The sequence below is a fragment of the Arachis hypogaea genome, chromosome 17, assembly GCF_003086295.3.
Source record: "Arachis hypogaea cultivar Tifrunner chromosome 17, arahy.Tifrunner.gnm2.J5K5, whole genome shotgun sequence".
Classification (NCBI taxonomy): Eukaryota; Viridiplantae; Streptophyta; class Magnoliopsida; order Fabales; family Fabaceae; genus Arachis; species Arachis hypogaea.
The window spans coordinates 122266962-122290577 of record NC_092052.1 but is presented as its reverse complement, the minus strand read 5'-3'; the positions used below and the strand labels follow the sequence as shown (position 1 = coordinate 122290577).

The 23616-nt window shown below is 32.7% G+C and overlaps 2 protein-coding genes across 2 annotated transcripts; both read right to left on the bottom strand.

Moving 5' to 3' along the window:
- Positions 1-16004: 16004 nt before the first annotated feature.
- On the bottom strand, positions 16005-19396 carry LOC112767395 (uncharacterized). The gene is made up of 7 exons (XM_072222277.1): positions 19275-19396; positions 19101-19185; positions 18582-19002; positions 18335-18464; positions 18038-18238; positions 17601-17906; positions 16005-17494 (listed from the first exon to the last, which is right to left on the bottom strand). The coding sequence occupies exons 3-7, from the start codon at positions 18686-18688 to the stop codon at positions 17324-17326; spliced, it is 915 nt and encodes a 304-aa protein (XP_072078378.1). The 5' UTR covers positions 18689-19002; positions 19101-19185; positions 19275-19396; the 3' UTR covers positions 16005-17323.
- Positions 18855-20209, bottom strand: LOC112767397 (replication protein A 70 kDa DNA-binding subunit C-like). Its single transcript, XM_072222012.1, has 6 exons — positions 20060-20209; positions 19678-19945; positions 19495-19591; positions 19275-19396; positions 19101-19185; positions 18855-19002 (listed from the first exon to the last, which is right to left on the bottom strand). The coding sequence occupies exons 1-6, from the start codon at positions 20207-20209 to the stop codon at positions 18855-18857; spliced, it is 870 nt and encodes a 289-aa protein (XP_072078113.1).
- Positions 20210-23616: the final 3407 nt, after the last annotated feature.

Below are 23616 nucleotides of genomic sequence, written 5' to 3'. Positions count from 1 at the left end.
AAAAAAACTCATCACAATTGAACATAGTTTCTACACAAATAGCTCATAAGAAAAATTATGTAACTTAACTTTCTTGCAAATTTTCAAACCCAATCTCAATTTTCAGTGGAACCCAGTTACAATTTCAGATCCAGAACCAGCTCCATTCTGGATTCATTTCTCATACATCTTCGTCTACCAAGAGATTAGAGTATAAAAATTAGTAAATTAGAATGATATTTTTAACAAAAGGAAACAAATCAAAGAAAACACGATGATGATAGGAATACTGTTCCGACGGGACCTTTGAGACCGAAAATGTTGACGGAAGTGGGTAACATTGATGCACAGTTTTCCGACAGAGAGAGAACTCGGATAATCCAAGAAACGATCCATAAACACGAACCGCATGGGGATAAAGAAAACGGGTTGAGGATGGTGAGAGACGAATCGGGGTCACAGCAACCACAGAGAAGAAAGATGCAGGAACGGGAGAGTGGCAACAGCCAGCAGAAGCAGGAAAGAGAAACGTAGGGCCGAGGACTCCGTAAGGAAGGAAAAAGTTATGAGGAAGATGACTATTGATGTTCCAACCCATTAGAGGGACCATTTTTTTATGTTTTAAATTCTTTTATAAATTTCAGATATTAGCTTCAAGTGTAAAACAAAAATAAAATATTATAAAAATATTAAAATTAACATATATGTAGGACAAAAAAAATTATTGCTTTTTAAAAATAAAATAAATAATATATGAAAGAAAAGTTGAAAATTTATGTACTAAATTATGAAAAAGAGAGATATTAGAATCTTAATAAAAAATCAATTTTAAGTATATATAAGGTGTATAATATGAAAATTTAAATAAATTTTCTGTTGTCTAAAACAAAATTATAGTATTAATTAAATGTAAATACATTGATAAAAGTTTTTATGTTATATAAAAGAATATTTAAAATATATATTATTTTGTGTTATAGCTTTAGTGATTGATGAGATGGCTGATGCAAAAACACCCTACCATCACGACCATGCCACTGACACCGCTACCATATGATAATAATATAACGTTCACCTCACTAAGCAAACTAACTAAAATTGTATATATATGTATATTAATTAGATTTATATATTATTATAAAAAGAATTTAAATTTTATTATTCTGTTTTCAAGATATATTATGAATCTTCTATTAAAATAAGATTATATTTTTTTCCATTTAAATACCATTGAAAAATAAATTTACACACCAATTCAATAAATATTATATAAGATATTTTAGATGAGCATGAAAAGAGTACACCAATAAATTTAAAATTTAATTATTTTTTTAATAAATTCCCAGAAAAAATACAAATAATTCTTTAAATATAAATGTATTTTAATTTTAAATTCTTTTATAAATTTTAGATATTCGCTTGAAGTCTAAAACAAAAATAAAATACTATAAAAATATTAAAATTAACATATATGTATAACAAAAGAAATTACTGGTCTTAACAAATAAAATAAACAATATACAAAACAAAACTTAAAAATCTATGTACTAAATTATGAAAAAAAGAGATATCAGAAACTTAATAAAAAATCAATATTAAATATATATTAGGTGTATAATATGAAAATTTAAAAAAAAATTTGTTTTGTCTAAAACAAAATTATAGTATTAATTAAATGTAAATACAATGATAGAAGTTTTTATGTTATACAAAAGAATATTTAAAATATATATTATTTTGTGTTATAGCTTTAATGATTGATGAGACGGCTGATTGAAAAATACCCTACTATCACAACCATGCCACTGACACTGCTACCCTATTATAATGATATGATGTTCAATTTAAAATTTATCATTTTGTTTTAAAGATATATTATAAATTTTCTATTAAAATAAGAATTTTTTTTTCAATTCAAATACCATGGAAAAATAAATTTACACCACAATTCAATAAACATTATATAAGATATTTTAGATGAGCATGAAAAGAGTACACCAATAAATTTAAAGTTTAATTATTTTTTTAATAAATTCACAAAAAAAAAATACAAATAATTCTTTAAATATGAATGTATTTTAATTTTAAATTCTTTTATAAATTTTAGACATTAGCTTGAAGTCTAAAACAAAAATAAAATACTATAAAAATATTAAAATTAACATATATGTACAACAAAAGAAATTACTGATCTTTAAAAATAAAATAAATAATATACGAAAGAAAAGTTGAAAATCTATGTACTAAATTATGAAAAAAAGAGATATATTTTTTTTACCAAAGATAGGAGACTCGAATCCGCGACCTCTTAATTGAGTATGGGGAGTCTATGCCATTTGAGCTATAACTCATTGGCCAGGGCCAAAATTTGGAAAGATAGGAGACTCGAACCCGCAACCTCTTAATTGAGTATGGGGAGTCTATGCCATTTGAGCTATTACTCATTGGCAAAAATTTGGCAAAAAATTGGAAAGATAGGAGACTCGAACCCGCAACCTCTTAATTGAGTATGGGGAGTCTATGCCATTTGAGCTATTACTCGTTGGCAAAATTTGGAAAGATTAGAGACTCGAACCCGTAACCTCTTAATTGAGTATGGGGAGCCTATGCCATTTAAAAAGAGATATTAGAATCTTAATAAAGAATGATCAATATTAAATATATATTAGGTGTATAATATGAAAATATAAATAAATTTTGTTTTTCCTAAAACAAAATTATAGTATTAATTAAATGTAACTATAATGATAGAAGTTTTTATGTTATATAAAAGAATATTTAAAATATATATTATTTTGTGTTATAGCTTTAGTGATTGATAAAACGGTTGATGTAAAAATATCCTACCATCACGACACGTTGAGAATAATTTAAAATAAAAAATAATAGACTTGTTGTAACTACAATATATTTTGTCTTTTGACTACATTGTCAAGAAAAAAATCCTTTCATAAACACCAGAGTTCTTGTACAAAATCAATTCGGTATTTGGAGTTAACCAGCTTTCATATTTATATTTCAATTTGAAATGTTATAAATTTTTAAATGAAGACAAAATATATATTTTTTAATAACAATTAAGTTTAACTTTAGCTTAAATACATTTAAAAATGTAAATGTAAAGCAATTTATTAACCAGCATCTATATCTTTTTGGGCGATTATAATTTATTCTTATATTTATAAACAGAGTAATAATTAATTAATTATTGAGCCAATTCATTTGAAATTGATCAAATAAACGAAGATTTTCTTTTCTTGTAATTAAAAAGTACTTTCATTAAATACATAACTATCACAATTATATCCATATTAGAATTCAACAGACACTAAGTATCACAAATCAAACAACAATTTAAAGTAGTATGTGAACATATTAAACTAAAAAGCATGCAGATCCTCCACAGCCTCATGATCACTTTCACATTGGCTGAAAGCATCCTCAACTTCAGGCATAGAATCAACCAGAACATGAATCTGAACAAAATTTAAATGCACTTAGCTATTGATATTTTTAAACACTAATAATTGAACAAATTATAAAAAATATACAACAAACCTTATAGTCATTCATCTCAGCAGCAGCCTCAAAAACATTAATAAAAGAGGCATCATCCCAGATTTGTTGAACAATATACACAGAACGATTCATCTCATAACCCACAGGCCTAGCATCAACCATGAACACAACTTTTTTGTGCAAAAGACTTGAAATGAGTTTCAATGGAATAACTTTGCAATAAGATCCCTAAAAATAAAAAAAAAAGACAAAAAAAACACAAAATACTTAACAAATACGTCAATAATAATTTATGTTTTCTCTAGGAATTTCAAAAGAAACAAAGTTACTATATCTATATCCATATACTAATTAAAACCACAATTGGATGACAACCTGACTCAACTCTGGGTGATTATCCAAAAAGCTCGAGCATCTTGTCTTTATTATTTGGACGACTTCACGATCTTTAAGAACAAAAATATTGTTCCCATTTGAATGAGACACTACAACCTTCAAGCAGAACCTTCCAAAGCATGAGAAAACAACGAAAATTTCAGTTAACATTGAAATAATAAATAGTTACAAAAACAGAATAAAATGAAAGAACAAAACACCTTCGGACAGCATCAATGCATTGAAGCTGACATAGATCACATGATAAAATATTTTTATTAGTTGACACAAGAGAACCACATAAACAAGTTGAGAACTACCACTTATGATTCTTCAAGACAGATGATATAGTTCCCAGAATAAAAACAAAACCACCCTGCAACAAAGAAAAAAGGATTACAGCATTTAAAATTTCAAATAATTTACAAAACTATTATTTCCTAATTTTTCGAGTTATGATATAACAAGACTAACAAAAAAATGATTTAAGAGATTTTATTGCAAATGAGGGAAAAAAAATACGTTCTCAGCATCAGAATAACAGCGGTTCGGTGAAATAAGATCAGTGATAATATCTTCAATAGTTTCTGATTGAATAGCATTATCACACACTACTTGAGTCTTGTAATCTTCGCCAGTTGCATACTGCAAGTAGCTATCATAGATTGGTGGAAAATGGGACCATGAAGCATTGCCTGGGATAAGTTGGTTAAAATAAGCATCAAATCCATTGGTTCAAAAAAAAAAAAACAATTGCATCAACATGTTGTAAGATAAGGTGAGGAATCATACATTGATATAATCATCGACTGCAACTGATTCTTGATTATGACTAAGGACATTCACAATTTTAAAGCAACTGGAGTAATCTGGATCAACTGCAGAATCAATTTCAACCTTGAAAACTTTCTCCTCTCCAACAACATGATCAAACATTTGTGGAGAATATGACCGAAAAACCTTAAGAGTTTAATATAAAAGAATCAATAAACTTGAACACAAAATATAAATAATAAAGATTAAATGAGGTTCGGTATGAAAGAGTTCATACTGCAAGCACACTAGGATCAACTGGAAATTCGTCTTCTATGCTAAGAAATGCTTCAGAACAGGTTCTTCCAAATAGTTTTGTTGCTGCATTATCAAGCAAAACAAACAAAATAGTACACCTAGCATCCTGAATCTTTACCCGAATCCTATATCTAACACAATTAACAACCAAGAATCATAACTAAAACCAACAAATCTGCTTAACAACACATAGAGTGGCGCATAACAAAGAAGTAACAAAAAATCCATAAGATTATTAATTAATCTATTCCAAAATAAGGTTACATATGAACTCACTTGACCATAACATGCTCAACACATGAACCACAAGCATCACAAAGGTAGAGATCCTCATGCTCAACAACAGCTTGACCACACACACATGTGTAGTACCACCAATCTGGTTCATCCATAACTTCCTTAATTGTCCCAATAACAAAGTAATGAGAATCCTGTAAAATTTTAAAAACAATGATATACTATACAATAATCATTAACAAAACAGCTTACAAAACCCAAGACAGATGTTTAAGAAATTCAAGATTAAGTATTAAATAAAGAGTTTGCCAATCTAAAGTAGTACCCCATTATCTGAATGAAGATCTTGAATATTACTGATCTCTTTGGAATTGAAATAATCACCATCAACTTTAGAAACTAAGTATCCAAGGTCATTGGTCACAAGGCTTGAGAATCCATAACTGGCTACACTAAATCTACACACAAGATACAATAACTAATCTTCATAACACAAAAGAAATACATGAACACCAACAAAATAACCATGGCAGCTTCTAGGTTTTCAATATTTTGATCACAACTAACCTGCTTAGGAACTCAACAGCCTCAGGAATGTCAGGATTAATGAATAACCTAGAGACATCTATCACATTCTGTAGGATTACCCCACCTGCATGCAAGAATCCTATTCTATTAGCCTCAAACCATATCCATATTAGAAGGTAAAAAAACAGACAGCTAAATATTAGAGTAAAAATTCGCTGAATATGGGTGAAACTAACCTTCAATGGCTTTGATTTTAAAAGACTCGAGGACAACCAGGGGAGATCATCCATATTTTTGTAACTTATCATATTCTAACAAATCACAAGCATTTCCAAACACATTGCATTGTACCCTTTTGTTGAACATATAAGTTTTAAAAGATCAAAAGGATCTAACTATATATTTATTCTTATAAACATAAAAACTGGAAGAAAAAAATAGAATTAATAGAAGATAATTACTGATATAGGAGATAGTGAGAGAGATATTACCCATCAGCAAAGACTTCTAGCACCACTGCTTTCACCAGCTTCCCATATGATGCCACATCTCTTTATTTTCGAACACCAGTAATAATCCCAACAAAGTCTAATAATAAGATTGAAACATATACAAAGAAACCACACATTTTAAAACATAATACTATGATAGTAAAAGGGAAGAGCAAGAAACTTGTACGAACCAATCAGGAAATTGTGGTCCTTTGTCATTTGATCAATTTCATCTATTGATGCAAAACACAGACCCGAATGAGGTATCCTTGGAGATACCACAGAAACAACAGACATGTTGTATTGGAACAAAAGTCTGAACCGATGTTTTGTCACCCTGTTCAAACCAGTGTTGGGTACAACTATAAAATGGGTCATCAAGTACACAATCCCTTCATTTAGAGACAAGGCAAATTTTGATATAAGCTGATCTCTAATGGTGGCCTGGATCTTGTGTAACTGCAGTTGAAAAAAAAATGCTTCATATTTGAATTTATTAACTTATTTAGGTATCCAAACAGCATAACAACACTTGATTAAAAAAATAAAACAACAAAAACATATCAGTTTCCAACCTTCCCTTCTGGATATTATTAAAAAAAACCTGCAACAACCTAAAGAAATGCTAACATAAAATAAAACTCACCTTCTCATCCATTAAGACCATATGCAACAGATTTTGAGAAGAATCCAAAGCAGGATTCTTGTGGTACCACAACTTCACAACTTTAACATGCACTTTCCATGATTCTCTCCACGGAGTGATTTTGTCCACCAGATCAACACGATTATTCATTCCTAAAATATGAAAGATAAGAACACCAAAAGTAGAAAATATAAACAAAAGAACTCAGAACTAAGATGAGGAGATAAACAAAGGAGTTGGAGTTATAAACTCCCAAATTTAACAAACACTCAAGATTACAATGTAAGCTTCACATATAGGACAGAGATAGACTAATAGGAATATATAGATTGATATGGCCACACACATCATTTAGGAAGATATCACAAGTTACCAAATACTCATGGGAAAAGAGCAAAAACAATATGGGAAGAGGTCTGTTGCAAATTACCAAATACCTACCACATATAGTTGATTTGACAATTCACAGTAAAGCAAAAAGAGAATTTCATCAGTCAACTATACCAAACACTACAGTTAGCTTCAGTCCAACAGTAGAAAGGAAATTATATAATTTATAATGAGCAAACCCCCCCCCCCAAGAAGTAAATTATTTCACAGAAACACCAACAGAACAAACATAGGAGAGAACCATTGATTTACAAAAACAATTAACAATCAGCATGATTAAATCAGAAACCAAACAACTCAAAATTAAATCATAGATCCAGAAAACAGCAACAATTAACACAAAAAAGAAATTGAAACTCGAGAAGGAATCGAGAAAGAGATTGAACAGGGGGAGAATGGAACCATAGCCCACATATACCTCTTGAACCGCGGTGACAACATCTGCTATCCAAAACCGAGAAGTCGACATGGAGAATGAGGCATCCTCGACAGAGAGAGACAGAGCAACCCTGGGGAGAAAGGAACAGAAACAACGAAGAGAACAACACCCTCATCGTGGGATCGAATCGAATGGCAGAGATAGCCATAGCTTCTCTGCATGTGGCCAGAACCGAGGAGGGAAGCCGAAATCTCAGTCGAGGATGGGGGTACGGCGATCATGCGACGGATGGAGATTGGGTTAGGGATAGAGGAGATGGGTGAGGTAGAAACGTCTTTTAGGATCCCTAATCCCCCGAAAGTGATGACTTTGGTGAAAAGAAATTACAATAACCTCACTTCAATTAACTTTATCGTTTAATTGAGATGATTACACTAATCAAAACAAGTAACTGCAACCAAGTGTTTTTTAGTACTGGTAATAAAAAAAAGAAAATCAATAATTTTATATATTTAAGTTTTTTATTTTATCCAAATTCAATGTATTAAAAAAATACTTTAAACTGGATTTAAAAAAAAAATATTTAGTTCATCTATTAAAACAGATACATGTTAACTAAAAATAAGATAAAACAAAATCAATTGAGATTTGGATAAATTCACAAAAATAAAATATAAAATATTTACAATATATTTTTTTTGGAAAAAACAATAACAAATTTAAAAAACTAAATTATTAAGTTTTTTAATAAAATTTCATATTTTCATAAAGATATAAAGCCCGTTTGCAAAACTTTAGAAGTAACTTTTTTTAACTTTTAACTTATAAAAAGTAGTAATATTAATGTCTGATACAATTTTCAAAACTAAATTGCAACTTTATAAGAAGCTATTTAGAAGCTTACAAAGAAATTAAAAAAAGTGACTTCTCTCATAATACATTTAATTTTCATTAGATTTTTATAAAATAAACAGATTTAGAATTAAAAATCAAAACACAAAATAAACTATTTATAATAGAGTCATTTATTATTTAAGTTATTTTATCAAAAAGAGAACTTGGTTACCCAAACTGGGCCATAGTCAATTAACTTTTTGATAATCACCAAAATAATTATATTTTAAAACTGACTTTTTTAAACCAAAAAAAAAATTAAAATAAAATATGAACCATCAATTCTATTCAATAAACAAGAGACTATATCTTAAATGAGAACAACAATTATGTACTTATAGAATATGCCATACTTGTATAGACCATTAGATTATATTACATAGATATCAAAGGTTAATATAAAAGAAAAATATTAATAAACTGTAATAGACACATAATATCTTAGTGCATACTTAAGTACTTTAAATAACAATACTATAAGAATATCTATATTCGTACAAAATTATTTTGAACCAAAACAAAATATTTAAAATATTAGACATCAAATTAGATTTTTTACTAAATATTAAAACCAAAATAATAAAAAAAAATATAGGACAGAAAGCACCAAGAATAATTGATACATACATTATAAAAAAGTTACTACTAATAATATATATTACCTAAATATATTTGTTAGAAATAACAAAATAAAATAAAATTGTATGGATCGAGTCTAATTACGATTAAAATAATTTTTTTGTTTATAACATTAAAATGAAACTTGCATTGGTATGATATAACCTTTCTTCCTATAAGAAGATAAATAATTTTTTTTTATTAATAAGATGGAAATATTATATTTTTATTAATAAATTAACAATATAATTTCTTTCTTTTTTTTTCGAAAAAATAATATCAGAATTAAAAAAGTAAAGAATCAAATATTTGAATAAAATTTAATATTTAAAAAAATGTGGATTAACAGTGTAGTAGATACGAAATTCGATCAGAAGGATATACACAACGAACAAAAAACAAAACAATAAAGATGAAAACAGGTTTGGGAGTAAAAGGAGCAGAAGAGTGTACCTAATTGATTGGTTGCAGATCATCTATTTGAGACTTTATGGGAAAATCCTTAACCTGCAACGAATGACAAGGAACCAAAGACCGAAGAAACAAAGGCTGTACACAACATTTGGTAGGGTAGAGGGTAGTAGATCAAGAGATGAAACAAAGGGGCTTGGGTTCAATTTGATGATTAACTGATCAACTAAATCCGTGAAAAAAGGGGCTTGCGTGAAGGAATCATGAGAAAAGATAGTTGACGGCGAAAGCAAAGAGGAGCACATGTACCCTTCCTGAGGAGAAGCCACGGTGGAGAAGAACGTCCAGCTTGGATGCCTGCGGGCCTGAAACACGGATAGCGCTCCACATCAGAGATGAAACCATATGTATGCTAATATATAGTAATATATTCTATATTTATAAATCATATGAATACTTTTCTTTCATAAGATCCTTTAATTTTCATTTAACCGAATCTAATGGTTCATAAAAATTGGTGCATCTAATGCACACAAAATGCTTGAGACAATTTTACACATACCCCAAAGAAACTGTCCCTCTCTAACAAAACATAGACCAAAACAAAAGTATAAATTACACAGAAAAGATTGGAATGTATAAGGAGAAACTACATTATATCTTATCAAAAACTTCTGTAAATACAACGTTTTCAGTCCTGATAGGATCAACTAATCCATCACCACAAAGTAAAATCTTAAGACCATTTCTATTCCTAACTCGGGAAACAGCTACATAAAGTTGACCGTGACAAAAGACAGGACGACGCAAGAACAACCCGACTGTTGATAATATCTGACCCTGGCTTTTGTTTATTGTCATCGCAAACGACAGAGAAATCGGGAACTGACGACGTTGGAATTTAAACGGTATAACTGTATCACTGGGAATCATATTCATTCTACTGATAAAAACCTTATCCCCAACATTGCTACTAGAAACAATATCCGCACCGATCACATTTCTCCCTAAATCTCGAACAACAAGTCGGGTCCCATTACACAAACCCCCAGCTGGATCAATATTCCTCAACAAAATAATAGGCACGCCTATTTTCAACTTCAACGAACGATTAGGTAGACCAGAATACCTAATCTGATTCAAGAATTCAACATTTATCCAATCAACATCAACATCAGAATAGACATCACTACCACATATCAAATCAGCGCTGAGATAATTTTTCTCCTCCCCGGGCAACAAGTCAACTATATAATTGTTTATCTCTTCAACATTGTCGACAGTCAGAGCCAAAATTGCCCTATCCTGGAAAAAACTTGGATCACGAAAATTCTGAACCAAATTCGGATAGATTGTATTTACAATATCCTCCACTGGATTTTCCGAGACAGGAATGATTAGATCAGAAGGAATATCAACAAAAAGTTTATCATTCACCACTGTTCCACATCGACCTTCACCGATTTGAAGTATCCAATCTGAAAATGATCTTAGCTCCTGAGGAGTTGATTGTTCCAATCCCATTGTTAACCTCATATTTTTCATCAGACACAAAACTTCACAATATTTCCAGAGGACAGAAGAATTTATCGAAGCCATGACAATTTCAGCACGAGAACCTTTCGGAATAACTGTTAAGACCTGCCTGAAATCACCACCGAGAACAACTACCTTCCCACCAAAAGGTAAATCTTTATTCCTATCAGAGACCGAAACCATTATATCACGTAACGTCCTATCGAGTGCTTCAAATGCCAATTTGTTAGTCATCAGTGCCTCATCCCAAATAATCAAATCGGCCAATCGGACTACCTCAGCTTTTGCACTATCCTTCTTAATTCGACAAACAGTATCTTCAGTCAGCTCAACAGGAATATTGAACATAGAATGAGCTGTCTTACCACCAGGTAACAACAGAGAAGCAATACCACTAGAAGCAACGTTTATAACAACCCTTTTCTCAGATCGCAATCTAGCCGACAAAACCCTGTATAAAAAAGTTTTTCCAGTGCCACCAAACCCATACACAAAAAAGAATCTGTGCCTCTTATTCGAGACACAATCAATAATTTTATCGTATACCACCTTCTGTTCTTCATTTAACTTTAACACATTTGCATCATGCTCAAGAGCCAAAGAAACAGTGTCATACTGCAACTCACGCAGCAGCATCAAGTTGCTAAATTGAGAGACTAAACAGTTATTAGGAACCGGCATGCCAGCATAATTTCTCAATGATTTTCCATTACTCTGCAATAGTTTCTCAATCTCCAACAAACAAAATGTTTGCAACTCACCCTGGCTCATTGTTAGATCTATGTTTAACGATAATTAACAAATATTATATAATTTCTGCGGTGTCTGAGTCCGTGTGTGCTTGCTATCATATAATAAAATCACAATGAACAAAATTCTTACCAGGATATTGCAGCTCATGCCTTCTGCGATAAAGAATATCATCAGATAAATAAGCCCAAGTTTGTTCCCAAACTGACAGAGGCCTTCCCATGGAACCAGATAGTAACAGGATCACAAAAAACCTCCTTAACTGTGCAGCGGACGCTACCTCGGCAACTTCCTTAATAGCGGAAACATACTCCTTATCATATATCAAGAATCCCATGGCAGAACATGCCTCCTGGAATGTATCATAAGTAACACCATTCACGGTTCTTATACTTCAAAAACTGGTACAACCTCTCTGTACATTCAAAAGCATCCGCATATAGAAAAGTTCACCAGATGAGGGATGAGCAAAACTCAATCTTCCAATTGAGAATCCCCTCTGTCTCGGCTTCCACTCCCTACTGTTCGAACAGTAGACAAATTTTCCTGGGTATTCCACATATGTTAAAGACCGCCCATCCAGGAACCTCCTGTTGGCTATCATCCAAGCCGTAAACATCGTCAGCAAATCTTTGCTGAGCAAATAAACATGAGTAGTGATATCAGCATCATCGAATACAACATGCTGCTGGTTGGGCAAGTGAAAAGTCAACCTCTGTATTGACGGCCATCTATGATGAATATCATAAGCAAAAATTCTCCACATGGATTCAGACGGTGATAAATAACGACAATCATAATACTGCTTGATCTCATCAACAACCTGAGAAGATTCACCAACATGACATGTTTCTCCAATAGTTGCAGTCACCCGATCAGGACCCTTATTGATATACTTAAAAAGATACTTGATCACGTTTGACTTGTTACAGAACTCAAGATTTATGTGAGCTTGATATTTCATTAACAACAGTGGATTATAAGGCACAACAAATCTGTTGTCAATATCAACATCGTTGATCTTCACTGTCACACCCATATTACGACGTCTATATATCAGATAGCCATCTTCATCAAAGCTCGTTTGATCAACGAATCTTTTTGGATAAAATTTTGAGCACTTACCATCTTTCATGCAAGGAGAACTCGGTCTAAGTCGATCGCAAGGACCATGGATCATGTACTTGGTGACGATATTATAAAGAGCCGGAAATTTGAGGGGATTGGGTAGCTCAACACAGATGAATTCATCAACAATTTCAACACTTTGTAAGTTGCTTTCCCCATTAAGCCATAGTAACATGTGTGCATGTGGTAGACCTCTTTTTTGAAACTCAATAGTATACATACCTAAAAAATACAAAAGCATCATTAAGAAGCCAGACAACAACATGTCTGAGCACAACAAACAAAAATTGAGATGGCAAGCGAGAAATAACATACCTGCACTAAGTGGACCAAAAAATACACCTTTCTTGAGATCGCTTAAAAGGCATTTCAACTTAGCATGAAAAACACGGCAAGAGATATCAGGACGATCAGCAATGGGAATTCGCTCTCGCTCAGTGAATCGCTGAAATTCAGGCCAATTTGGATTACACGTAATAGTAAGGAATAAATCTGGATAGCCAAAATGTTTACAAATTGCCATCGCATCCTAACAACGATTAAACATATAACGTCTACCACCAGTGAATGAAGAAGGCAAGATGACTCGTGTCCCAATCAAAGAAGCTTCATCATCACCACGACGCATAGCCTCTTCTATCCCTTGAAGCACTTCCCCTCTAATTGTACTTTGCTTCATTCTAATCTCATACAACCTCTGTGACTCAATCATCGTGAAACAGTCAACAACAAATTGTTGAAATAATCACCTACACTTGTGAATAATTCCATCTTCTTGCTCCCTAATCTGCAAACGAAAACATATGAATTCCCTTAGAGAAACCCTTGTTCTCCTTCCAGGGACATATCCCTCAGGTTGACCTCGATAAGGAATATTTAACTGATAACCATCCTCGCCATATGGAAACAACAACGGATACTATAAAAGCCAATATAGAGCATGAGTTTCATAGATACGTTGCAACTGACCAGTAGTAGATCGAACAATAATGTCACGACCATGATCCGACGAATCAAAATCTCCAACAATCAAAGCAGCAACTTCGTCACAAGAGGGAGTATTGTAAGTTCTTCGATCAACCTTTCTATGCGAATACAACTTCAAAGAGAAGATCTCGGATGGATGACACTGATAGAATTCTCTGACTCTTCGAAAGGACTGTGCTATGACATTATGAGTATCGATCATTTGCAATAACTCAGTTATCAATTCTTTATCTATCTCAGATGTTTGCCTAAAATAAATATACATCAACCACAAAAATATATTTAAAAACCACACAGAATACAATTTTGATATGTTTTGATAAATCATTATCAGTCAGAAATCATTAATAACACATTATAACGGGAATAAAACACAATATAACTATGCAATGACAGATATAAACATGTTTTTCAATGCAAATAACATTAAAACATCAGGGAAATAAAATAAAAAAAAAAACTTAACATCAAAATTTCAAACACACATACCGAAATATTCCCTGCCTATGCATTATCTCATGTTGAGTGTCGTATATATATAATTGCGCAAATTTAGGCTTCTGACCAGGATCCGGGAGCAAACTTCCAATCCGATGATAGTTTTGACCAGCTATTATAAATTGCGGTGGACCACTCCCATCATTGACTGAATCCAAAACCTTACCACCAAGAGACGTGAAGGCAAACATACTGTTATAAGATCGAATATTTTTTTGGAAATACAAACTCTTCCTATCATGTCCATTAATCAAATTATATAGCAGATCTGGGGGCTTTCGGAGATAAGGTAACTGAATTTTCCCTTTTGAGCAACAAACAGTAAAAATAGGACGATTAATTGTAGAGTCTCTTTCAACACGTTCTGATAACCAGAAAGACGCCCCACAGATTGAACATTCATAGTTAGGATCACCAACATCAAGACAACCTGGTAAAGATAGAACAGAAAAAAACATGCATAACAATAAAAAAAAGTTTTATCTCAATTAGATGCCATGAAATAGATTCAACATAAAATGAATAAACCATTAGCTTACTAATATAATATATAATAAATAATTAAGTCATTTAAATTTTGTGAAATAAATATATCACAAAACACTATTTCTATTTTATACTGCCTGAATAATATCTCATCACAAAAGCACAATGGAATCATTTAAAAGTAAATTAATAAGATTTCTATCTGACTATTCTTGAATAATAGATGATTTAAAAAAGAGAGCGTACCTTGTATCTCACTTTGCAAGAACAGAGGATGATCGATAACAGAACCAACTTGACCGAATGAATTTATCGAAGGATTATATATTTCTGATTGGTCTATAACAACCATTTTAATTTAAAATAGCAACACAAATTTATGTAAATTATTATTTCAAAACGAAACAAAAAAAAAAATAAATGATGAAATAAAAAATCAATTAATTATTGATTAATCAACGTGCAAATTGAACATTAAAAATGTAACAAACTACAAAAACCAATCTGAGTTAGCATTGATTTATTAAATAACTAAATATAAATAAAGCTTAATGTACATTGAAGAATAGTTTGATTTTTTTTAATGGTAGAATAGACTTTGTTTCATTATTTTAATCAGTCATACTAATTATCTAGGTTGCAATTAAATAAGCTAAATCACTATTACAATGATTTTGTAATTTTTTAGACTTTAATCAGTCTATTGCTCATAGAATCTTGTAAAATTTTTAACCAAGTATGTATATTTTTTTTCACTATCAAGGGAGGCATAATTGAAAACACTAACACGAAAAAAAAATTTACGGGCAAAACTAAAAGAAAAAATACTTATATCGAACTAATAGGAGATTTAAAAGAAATAGAGGAACCAACAGAAGAATTAAACTTTTCTTTAATATACAACTATTGATTATGACACGAAATTAAGAAAGTTCCAAGAAATACCCCTCGTCTAATATTTAGGTAGAAAAGTTAATTAATTAACTAATCACATGAATCCAATCACATAACGAAAAAACTCTTCAGATTGTCCAAGACAAGAATAAACACTAATTAAATAATTTACTAACCTATAGTACTTGTGTATGTTTGAAACAACAATATAAATTAAACCTATATATTGATCTAAATCATTCCATAGAGATTTTTATCACAGTGTCAAAAAACAATAATAAATCAAGAAACCAATATATTATTAGATATAAATCCATAGAACTTAAAATATAAGTTAACAAAAACAAATTTGGACAAGGATAAAATACTTAAAGATATTATTATACCTGAGAAGATAATATTTGAACTCTGATCAACATTCTGGGATACCTCAACTAAATTATCTAAAAAAATTAAAATAAATAAAAACATTGGAAACATATAAAAAAACAGATAAATTTTTATAAACGCAAAGGTTAAGTAAAAAAATAAAGATAGAGTCAAAAAAATTACCCATATAATCATTAAAAGAGAGAGCAGACATCGAAGAATCGAGGACCTCTAAAAATTAAAAAACAAAAGAAAATTACAAAACATTCCCATAGATATAAAATCATTGAGAAATGGAACATAAAACACAAAAAATATCACAAAAGTAAATTCAGTAGTGACCTCTTTTATTTCGATGGTGACTTTGCGTTTGCTTTCTTTTCAAAGAATTTCGCCTATATTCTCTAGCACGAACAGAATCACGAGACATCTTTGTTACTCGTACCAAACAAAACAAGAGGCTGAAACATAAATAACAAAAACTACCCCTAATTCATTGCCCAAAAGACATCCACATTGTTAAATTCCTGTAAGCAAGAGGTAAAAAAAAAAAAAAGCAAGACGGGGGGTGATTGGGAAGCGAACTTGTGAAACACACCAACAAATAACTTATATAACCATGCACACCTTTGATAACGCAAAACATAAAAAAAAATAAAATATTATAATCAACACCAATAACCAATTGACATGAAAAGATAAAGTTGTACAACAATAAAGAAATAAAAATAAGAACTGCCGCATTTCGTTAAAATACTGATAGTGATAGACACAATTACATATGGATACCTCTCCTATGATAAGGAGGAACCCAAGATCTGATACACATCCTAGTATGTAACCTAAAGAGGGTACAATATTGAAAATGTGTCCAATCCCTAGCAAAGTCACTATTACAAAAGGAGGAGTTGACAATAGACATAGTTGACAGATGACAACAGCCAACAGAAAAGAAAAATCCCTATATCTGACAATCCTATTTGTTGGACACAATCCAAAAAGGTCAAATCAAAATACCATCAAGCCAGTATGATCACATTTTGATGTATTTGGAATCAGAAGCCTTCCTAAACACTTGTAGATATACTATATAAACTACCTACACCTAGACACAGCAGCTCAATTCCACACGTTAGATCAAACTCCATTAACCTTGGCAATCTTGAACCCACGCCCATCTCCATCAACAGCGGCCTCTTCAAATTGGGGATTCAGATTCCTCTTGCCCTTGGAGGTGACAACATCATTTTCATGAATAAGCTTCTCTCCATATTTGGAAGGTGCATCAATAACATGGGACAACACCTCCTATCACAAAGAATTAACAAAAGGTATCAAACTCAGCCAAGAAATGCAAAATCCATTTAGAAACAACACACATAGGAAGGAGGGAAAAAATATTATATAATAGCACCTGAATTTCTTTTTCTGGTGAGCTAAGCAATATATCTATTTTAGCAGAAAGATCATCACTAACAGTGTCACTGCTGGGTGTTTTGTCATCTTTTCCATGTTCACCATTAATTAACGGAGCAAACTCAGTCCTTCCGAAAACAGTAGGCTGTTTTTCAGCCAGAAAATCTATAAGAACAGGGGATTTAGATAAAATCCCAGAAGACTCACCAGAAATTTCCTCACTTTTAATAAAATTCTTTGATAAATCCTTCTTAACACCAATATCACCACTTCCACATGGAACAGATTTGTGTAAATCAGCCTCCTATTCATATGCCACAAGAGTTTAATAATACATAAGACAATAAGGAAAATTCAACACAGCACAATAAATAAATAAAAAAGAAAGAAAACATGAATTTACACAATCTATAAATAATTATATTTATATGTAACCTTTTTTGGGGTTGACTCATCATCAGCATCATAATCGGGAAGCTCAAACATGGCAATAATCGTGGGATCATCACATATTCTCCTAACTCGGAAAGTGCCATAAAATGTATCATGTGGCACACCTTTGGTATCAACCTTCAGCAGTAACTTCTTTCCAATGAGCCCTTGGAATATGGGAGGATAAGTATCCCCACATACAAGCTATTTTGAAAATAATACATAACAAATACAGAGTTTAAATAACACATATAACATCCCATAAAGTGAATAATACACTAAAGAAAACTTAAAACATACACTTGCATCTCTTTGAACCTCAGTAAACAAGTCAGCACATGATTTCTTAAGCAAATAAGATGCCTCACGATCAAAGAGAAGGAAAATACCCTCCCCACTATGATCTTCAACTGTTATTTTAATTTTAAATCTGCGGAGAAAAAACAAAAGGAACACAATGATTCAGAATAAATAATTCCAAGAAACATTATTTTCATAAACAATCCACAAGACAAAATGAAAAGACATATTGAAAAAAATTTCTGACCTTGGAGTCACATTAGTTATGTGCTTCAAACAGAAATCACAGTAATATGCACCATTTTGAGGATAGATACCCTTTCCACACACAAGCAGAATACCACCAACCTCCATCCTCAACAATACCTTGGATTGTACCAAAAATGATAAAAGAACCCTCCTATGCAACCAGGATTTCAAAATTTGTTAAGAATATCAATGGAAAAACATATATGGAAATTGTTCTTTAATTTTCCTTTTCAGTTCATTTCTGTATAAAATAAATATAAACACAACTAACTCAAAAGAACACAACCTCATTGTTATCTTGAAGCTCTTCAATAGTGCATTTTCTAGTTAAACGCATGAAATCATCTTCCAAGGAGACAACTTTACCCTCATTTGCAATAAAGAGTGGCTGGGTACCGTTGACACCTTGCTCAACCATACTATATATTAAAAAATTATGCAAATACTTGTACTTGTTATTCCAGATTGGTTGTAAATAAAGAATACAATAAAAATCAACAAAATAAAACATCCTAACCTCTGCCTGAATTCAACAACTTCAGGAAGATTAGGATTAAATAACATTTGAGTGGCATACATCACATTTTGAAGACCTACTTGGCCTACACAGCAACAGAGGAATAGTCTAGCAAAGTTTATTGCAGACAACACATAGAGTAGAAATGAGATGTAGAGAAAAGAAACAGTTTACCCCTAAAGAACTTGACTTTAGCAAGTTGCATCACTACAACAGGCTGCTCCACATAGCCAGAGGCAAGGAAATGATTTACTTGATTAACATAGTCTCCAAACAATGCACATCGCACTGTAAGACTGAAACTCAAAAGAAGACAAAGGATCAAACAGAAAACAAGGAAAAAAGATGATCAAAACATAAAGAGAAAGCAAAAGAAATAACTCAATAAACATACTCTTTTGAACTTAATTCAAGCACAATCATTTTCACAATTTTCCCCTCTTTTGCATATTCTTTCTCTTCTCCCACTGAAGTTAAAAGGCCAATGACATCTATTCCAAATAAACAGAACCTATTAAATATTGAAACGATTTGTTAAAAAAACTTGAATAACAGCAAACCAAGAAGATAGACACACCAACTAAAAAATCATAATCTTGAGTCATGTTCAGCAGCTCAGAAAAAGGAAGCATGTTGAAACAAGTCTTAGGGATAACATCTTCATCAATAGCTACAATAGTGGTTCGGTGAAGGAAAACCAATTTGAATTCATGAGAAGTTGCTCTATAACTACCATGATTTGACACAACAGTAAAGTATGCCATTCTATAAACTTGACCTTCAACTATATGATCCCTAAACCTATTAAGGAGTGGTTTCTTAACTGTAGCTTGAATTTTTCCACACTGGAAATCCAACAAAACAACAAAATCAGATCAGGGAAACACATAATTTAAAATTGAAAAGTTAAAAAACAACAAATAAAACCATATTTAAAAGAGAAGCTAATAGGATCTAACATGCTCATCAAGGAGAATCATCTCCATTGAGTTAGGAACATCATGATTCCCAAAAGAGGGTACAACCCAAAGCCTTAGAACCCTAACTTTCAGCCTCCAAGCCTCTCTAGGAGGATGCATCTTAGAAATCATATCAAATGGAGGAGGCATTGTAGAAAGAAAAAAAAAAGAAATAAACAAAGCACGTAAATAGAGTTGATGAAATAGATCAAATGTAAACAGAAAAATTCTAATGTAGACAGAGCTTAGGAGGAAATAGAACAAAGCAGAATGTTTGTGCATTGAATGTGCATCACCAACCATCCTTTTATAGAAAAAATCAAGGGCTTTAGGCTCACCTTTTTGAATTCAAATTGAATATCGAAAATGGAGGGAAAATAAAACATGAGTCCATATCCATCTCCATTCAATGCCATAGAGACAACTAATGAGAGGGGCAAAACCTGAACCAACACAAAAACAGCCAAAACAAGTGAAACTTTGAAGAAATCAACAATTAGGGACCAGGAAATGGGTGAGAATGAAACCTCATACCTTGATAATGTTTACATAAAGAAAAAAAAAATATGCAATGCAATTCAGTTGAACTCCAAAAATAAATAAATGACCAGCAGGCTATACATCAATCTCTGTCAATCACATAACCACGGATAGAAAACATTAACCACCAAACCAATTCGTTGATAATGATTCTCACAACCCACATCCAACCAGCAATTCATTTTAGGTTAACTTAATGGATTTGATGGATATAGCTTAATAAAAAAAATAAAGATTCATCAATGACATTATTGAATGAGAGTTGAAATGGGAATGCACCACTTGAACAGCAGAGAATTGAATCGGCAGGGAAAAATGTAAGACCCGGTTAATTAACGGCTAATTAACCCATATATGAGAATTTATTCTAGAAAGCCAAAAATGATATTTTTATGGCTTAATATGATAGAGGAAATTGAGACGAGAATTTCGGTACCAATTTTATGGAAATCGGACCAAGATTGGACCGAACGGGCCAAACCGGTCCAACCGGACCCAAAGTGGGCCCTTGACCCAACATAACTGAACCAAAACCCTAGTTTTCAGCACTCTCTCTCCTCACACAACACTAATACACGCTGAAAAAGAGAGGCCATGGAGGGAAGAACACTCTCTCAAGTTCTATCTCTCACTTGATCTTCAAACCACCATAACTTTTGATCTAGAGCTCCGATTGCCGCTCCGTTTGCGGCCACGCGTTCACCGCGGAGAGCTCTACAAAACCTATACAATTAATCTTGAGGTAAGCCACATTTTACTGTTCGAAATTCCAGCCCTTGATTTCGAGTTTCATGAGTAAAAATGTTGAGATTTTGGGTTCTTTGATGTTATAGGACCCAACTCTCTTGAAGGAGAAGGTTAATCTTGTCTCCTTGGACCTTGGGTGTGGTAAGATTCTCAACCCTAGTGTAATTTGTTATTCTATGAGGTTTGGGCATTGAGATGTTGTGTATGGGTATGATGATTGTGGCTTAGGTTGTGTATATGTGAATACTGGAGCTTGATTGGTGATTTTGGAAAGCTTGGAAGAGGGTTTTGTGTGATAAAATCTGTTCTTGGAGGTGTTGATACCTTGAGAACTTGTGGACAAGTGGTTTGGAAGTGCTCCGGTTGAGCTTGGGAAATTGGCTAAGGTATGGTTTCGGTTTCCCGTATCTAATATGTAATGTGGTAGGAAATACTTAGACTAGAGGCCCTAAGATAGGCATTGAATTGATGATGTTGTGGAATGGTTGAGATATATGATGTGATCATATGTGTGATTATGAATATTGATGCCTTGATTGTGTGATATGTGAGAAAATGCATGTTGTGATATATACTTGATGAATGATTGAGGTTGAATTGATGGGTGGTGCCATATTGTTGGTGAGTATGATGATTATGTATAATGATGGTTGATTGGAAATTGATATTGTTAGAAATTGGGATGAGAAGGATGTATAACATAATATTGTGTTTATCCTTTGGCCTTTTGATTGAGAAGTGTTAAAATGGTTGGAGGTAGTTTTGAGAATTTTGGTAAAATGTCAATGCGTGAGTTGAGGATGGCTTGTTGTTGAATTTGGTACACTTTGATTGATTTCAAAGAAAAGGGATGAAATTGGCATGTTTTAATTGATTTTGAAAACAGTTGAAAGTGGCTTGTTTTGAAAATGGCACTTTGTGGTTTTGAATGAAAATATGGTTTTTGGGCATACTTTGACGGGACATAACTTGGACTACGGATCTTTGATTTGTGCCAAATCTGTTTAGAAATGAAATTGGATCCGGGATGTCCATGCCGTTCGAAGAACGGGTGAAAAATGATTTAAAATGAGAGAGTTATGACCGTCGGAAGATTGGGGGTTGAATCTGTGAATTCTGCAGCTTTTAACTTAAAAAATTTTTAGCAGAATGACCCCTCGCGCGTAGGCGCACTTGGCGCGTAGGCGCCGTTCTTCGAGAAAGCATCATCCACGCGTGCGCGTGGAGTGCGCGTACGTGTGGCCCTGTTTTCATCCCAAAGTTGATTTTTGAGTTTTAAAAGCCAAACTTCATACTTCTAAGCCTCCGATCTCACCACTTATGTCTTAAATCATTATGATATGCCTAGCATGAGGAAAAGGGCTAGTGAATGTGGTAACTTGCGAGTGAAGCAAGGGAAAAATGAATGATCCATGAGGATCAAAGATGATTATGTGAGATGTGGAGGATGGCGGTGGAAGTGCTTGTTATGCCATGGGCCGAATGGCCATAATTGTTAATGAATTGGCTGGTTATGGATTTAACCGTGAGCCGGATGGCTGGATTATGCCGTGTGGCGGCGGAGCCATGTTTATGGCTAAGTATAAATGCATATATGTTGTTGAATGAATTGTGAATGTTTGCACTTCCACCATTGGAGATGAGGGTTTCCCTGGGTAGTAGCAGTGGCTAGCCACCACGTGCTCCAGGTTGAGACTCGAAGCTCTTTTGACCCTATGTCGTAAGTGTGGCCGGGCACTGTGAAAGGCCCGGATGAGCTCGCCCCCGTAAATATTCACCAGTGAGGGTGATGGATATGGATCATGTTTATGATCAAGTTTATGATGAGTATAACTCGAGTTGGGGATGCACGACAGAGGGACAGTCCAATGATTAGCTACCAGGACTTGTCGGGTTGGCTCTATAACCGACAGATGATATCATCAGCCACTAGGGACAGGCATGCATCATAAGCATACTACATGAATTGTTTGAGATTGCCTATTTGACTGCATATTACTTGCTAATTGTCTAAATGCCTTATCTGTTCCTATTTGTAAATCTCTTGTCTGATATAACTGTGTTTGCTATATTATACTCCTGCTGGTGGTTGGGAGGTTTGAAGGAATTGGAAAGGGAAGTATTAGTTAGACTGAAGAATCTTTAGTCAGTTGCCACTTACGGTTTAGCTTGTTTATAAGCTTTGATATTATCTGGGGGAAGCTCTAGGATTGCCTTCGGCTTTCCTCTATTATTATGTATTATATATGTGGAAGCTGTTACCGTGCTGG

Bases quoted from the DNA above. Each gene is read 5' to 3' on its own strand.
- LOC112767397 (XM_072222012.1), bottom strand. From the start codon at position 20,209: ATGCCTCCTCCATTTGATATGATTTCTAAGATGCATCCTCCTAGAGAG. The intron at 19,592-19,677 runs GTGTGTCTATCT...TATTTGGAATAG, and splicing joins AGATTATGATTTTTTAGTTG to ATGTCATTGGCCTTTTAACT. The intron at 19,397-19,494 runs GTATGTTTATTG...TTTGAGTTTCAG, and splicing joins CTTGAATTAAGTTCAAAAGA to TCTTACAGTGCGATGTGCAT.
- LOC112767395 (XM_072222277.1), bottom strand. From the start codon at position 18,688: ATGGAGGTTGGTGGTATTCTGCTTGTGTGTGGAAAGGGTATCTATCCT. The intron at 18,465-18,581 runs GTCAGAAATTTT...TTTTCTCCGCAG, and splicing joins ATAACTAATGTGACTCCAAG to ATTTAAAATTAAAATAACAG. The intron at 18,239-18,334 runs GTATGTTTTAAG...TTTTCAAAATAG, and splicing joins AGGTTCAAAGAGATGCAAGT to CTTGTATGTGGGGATACTTA.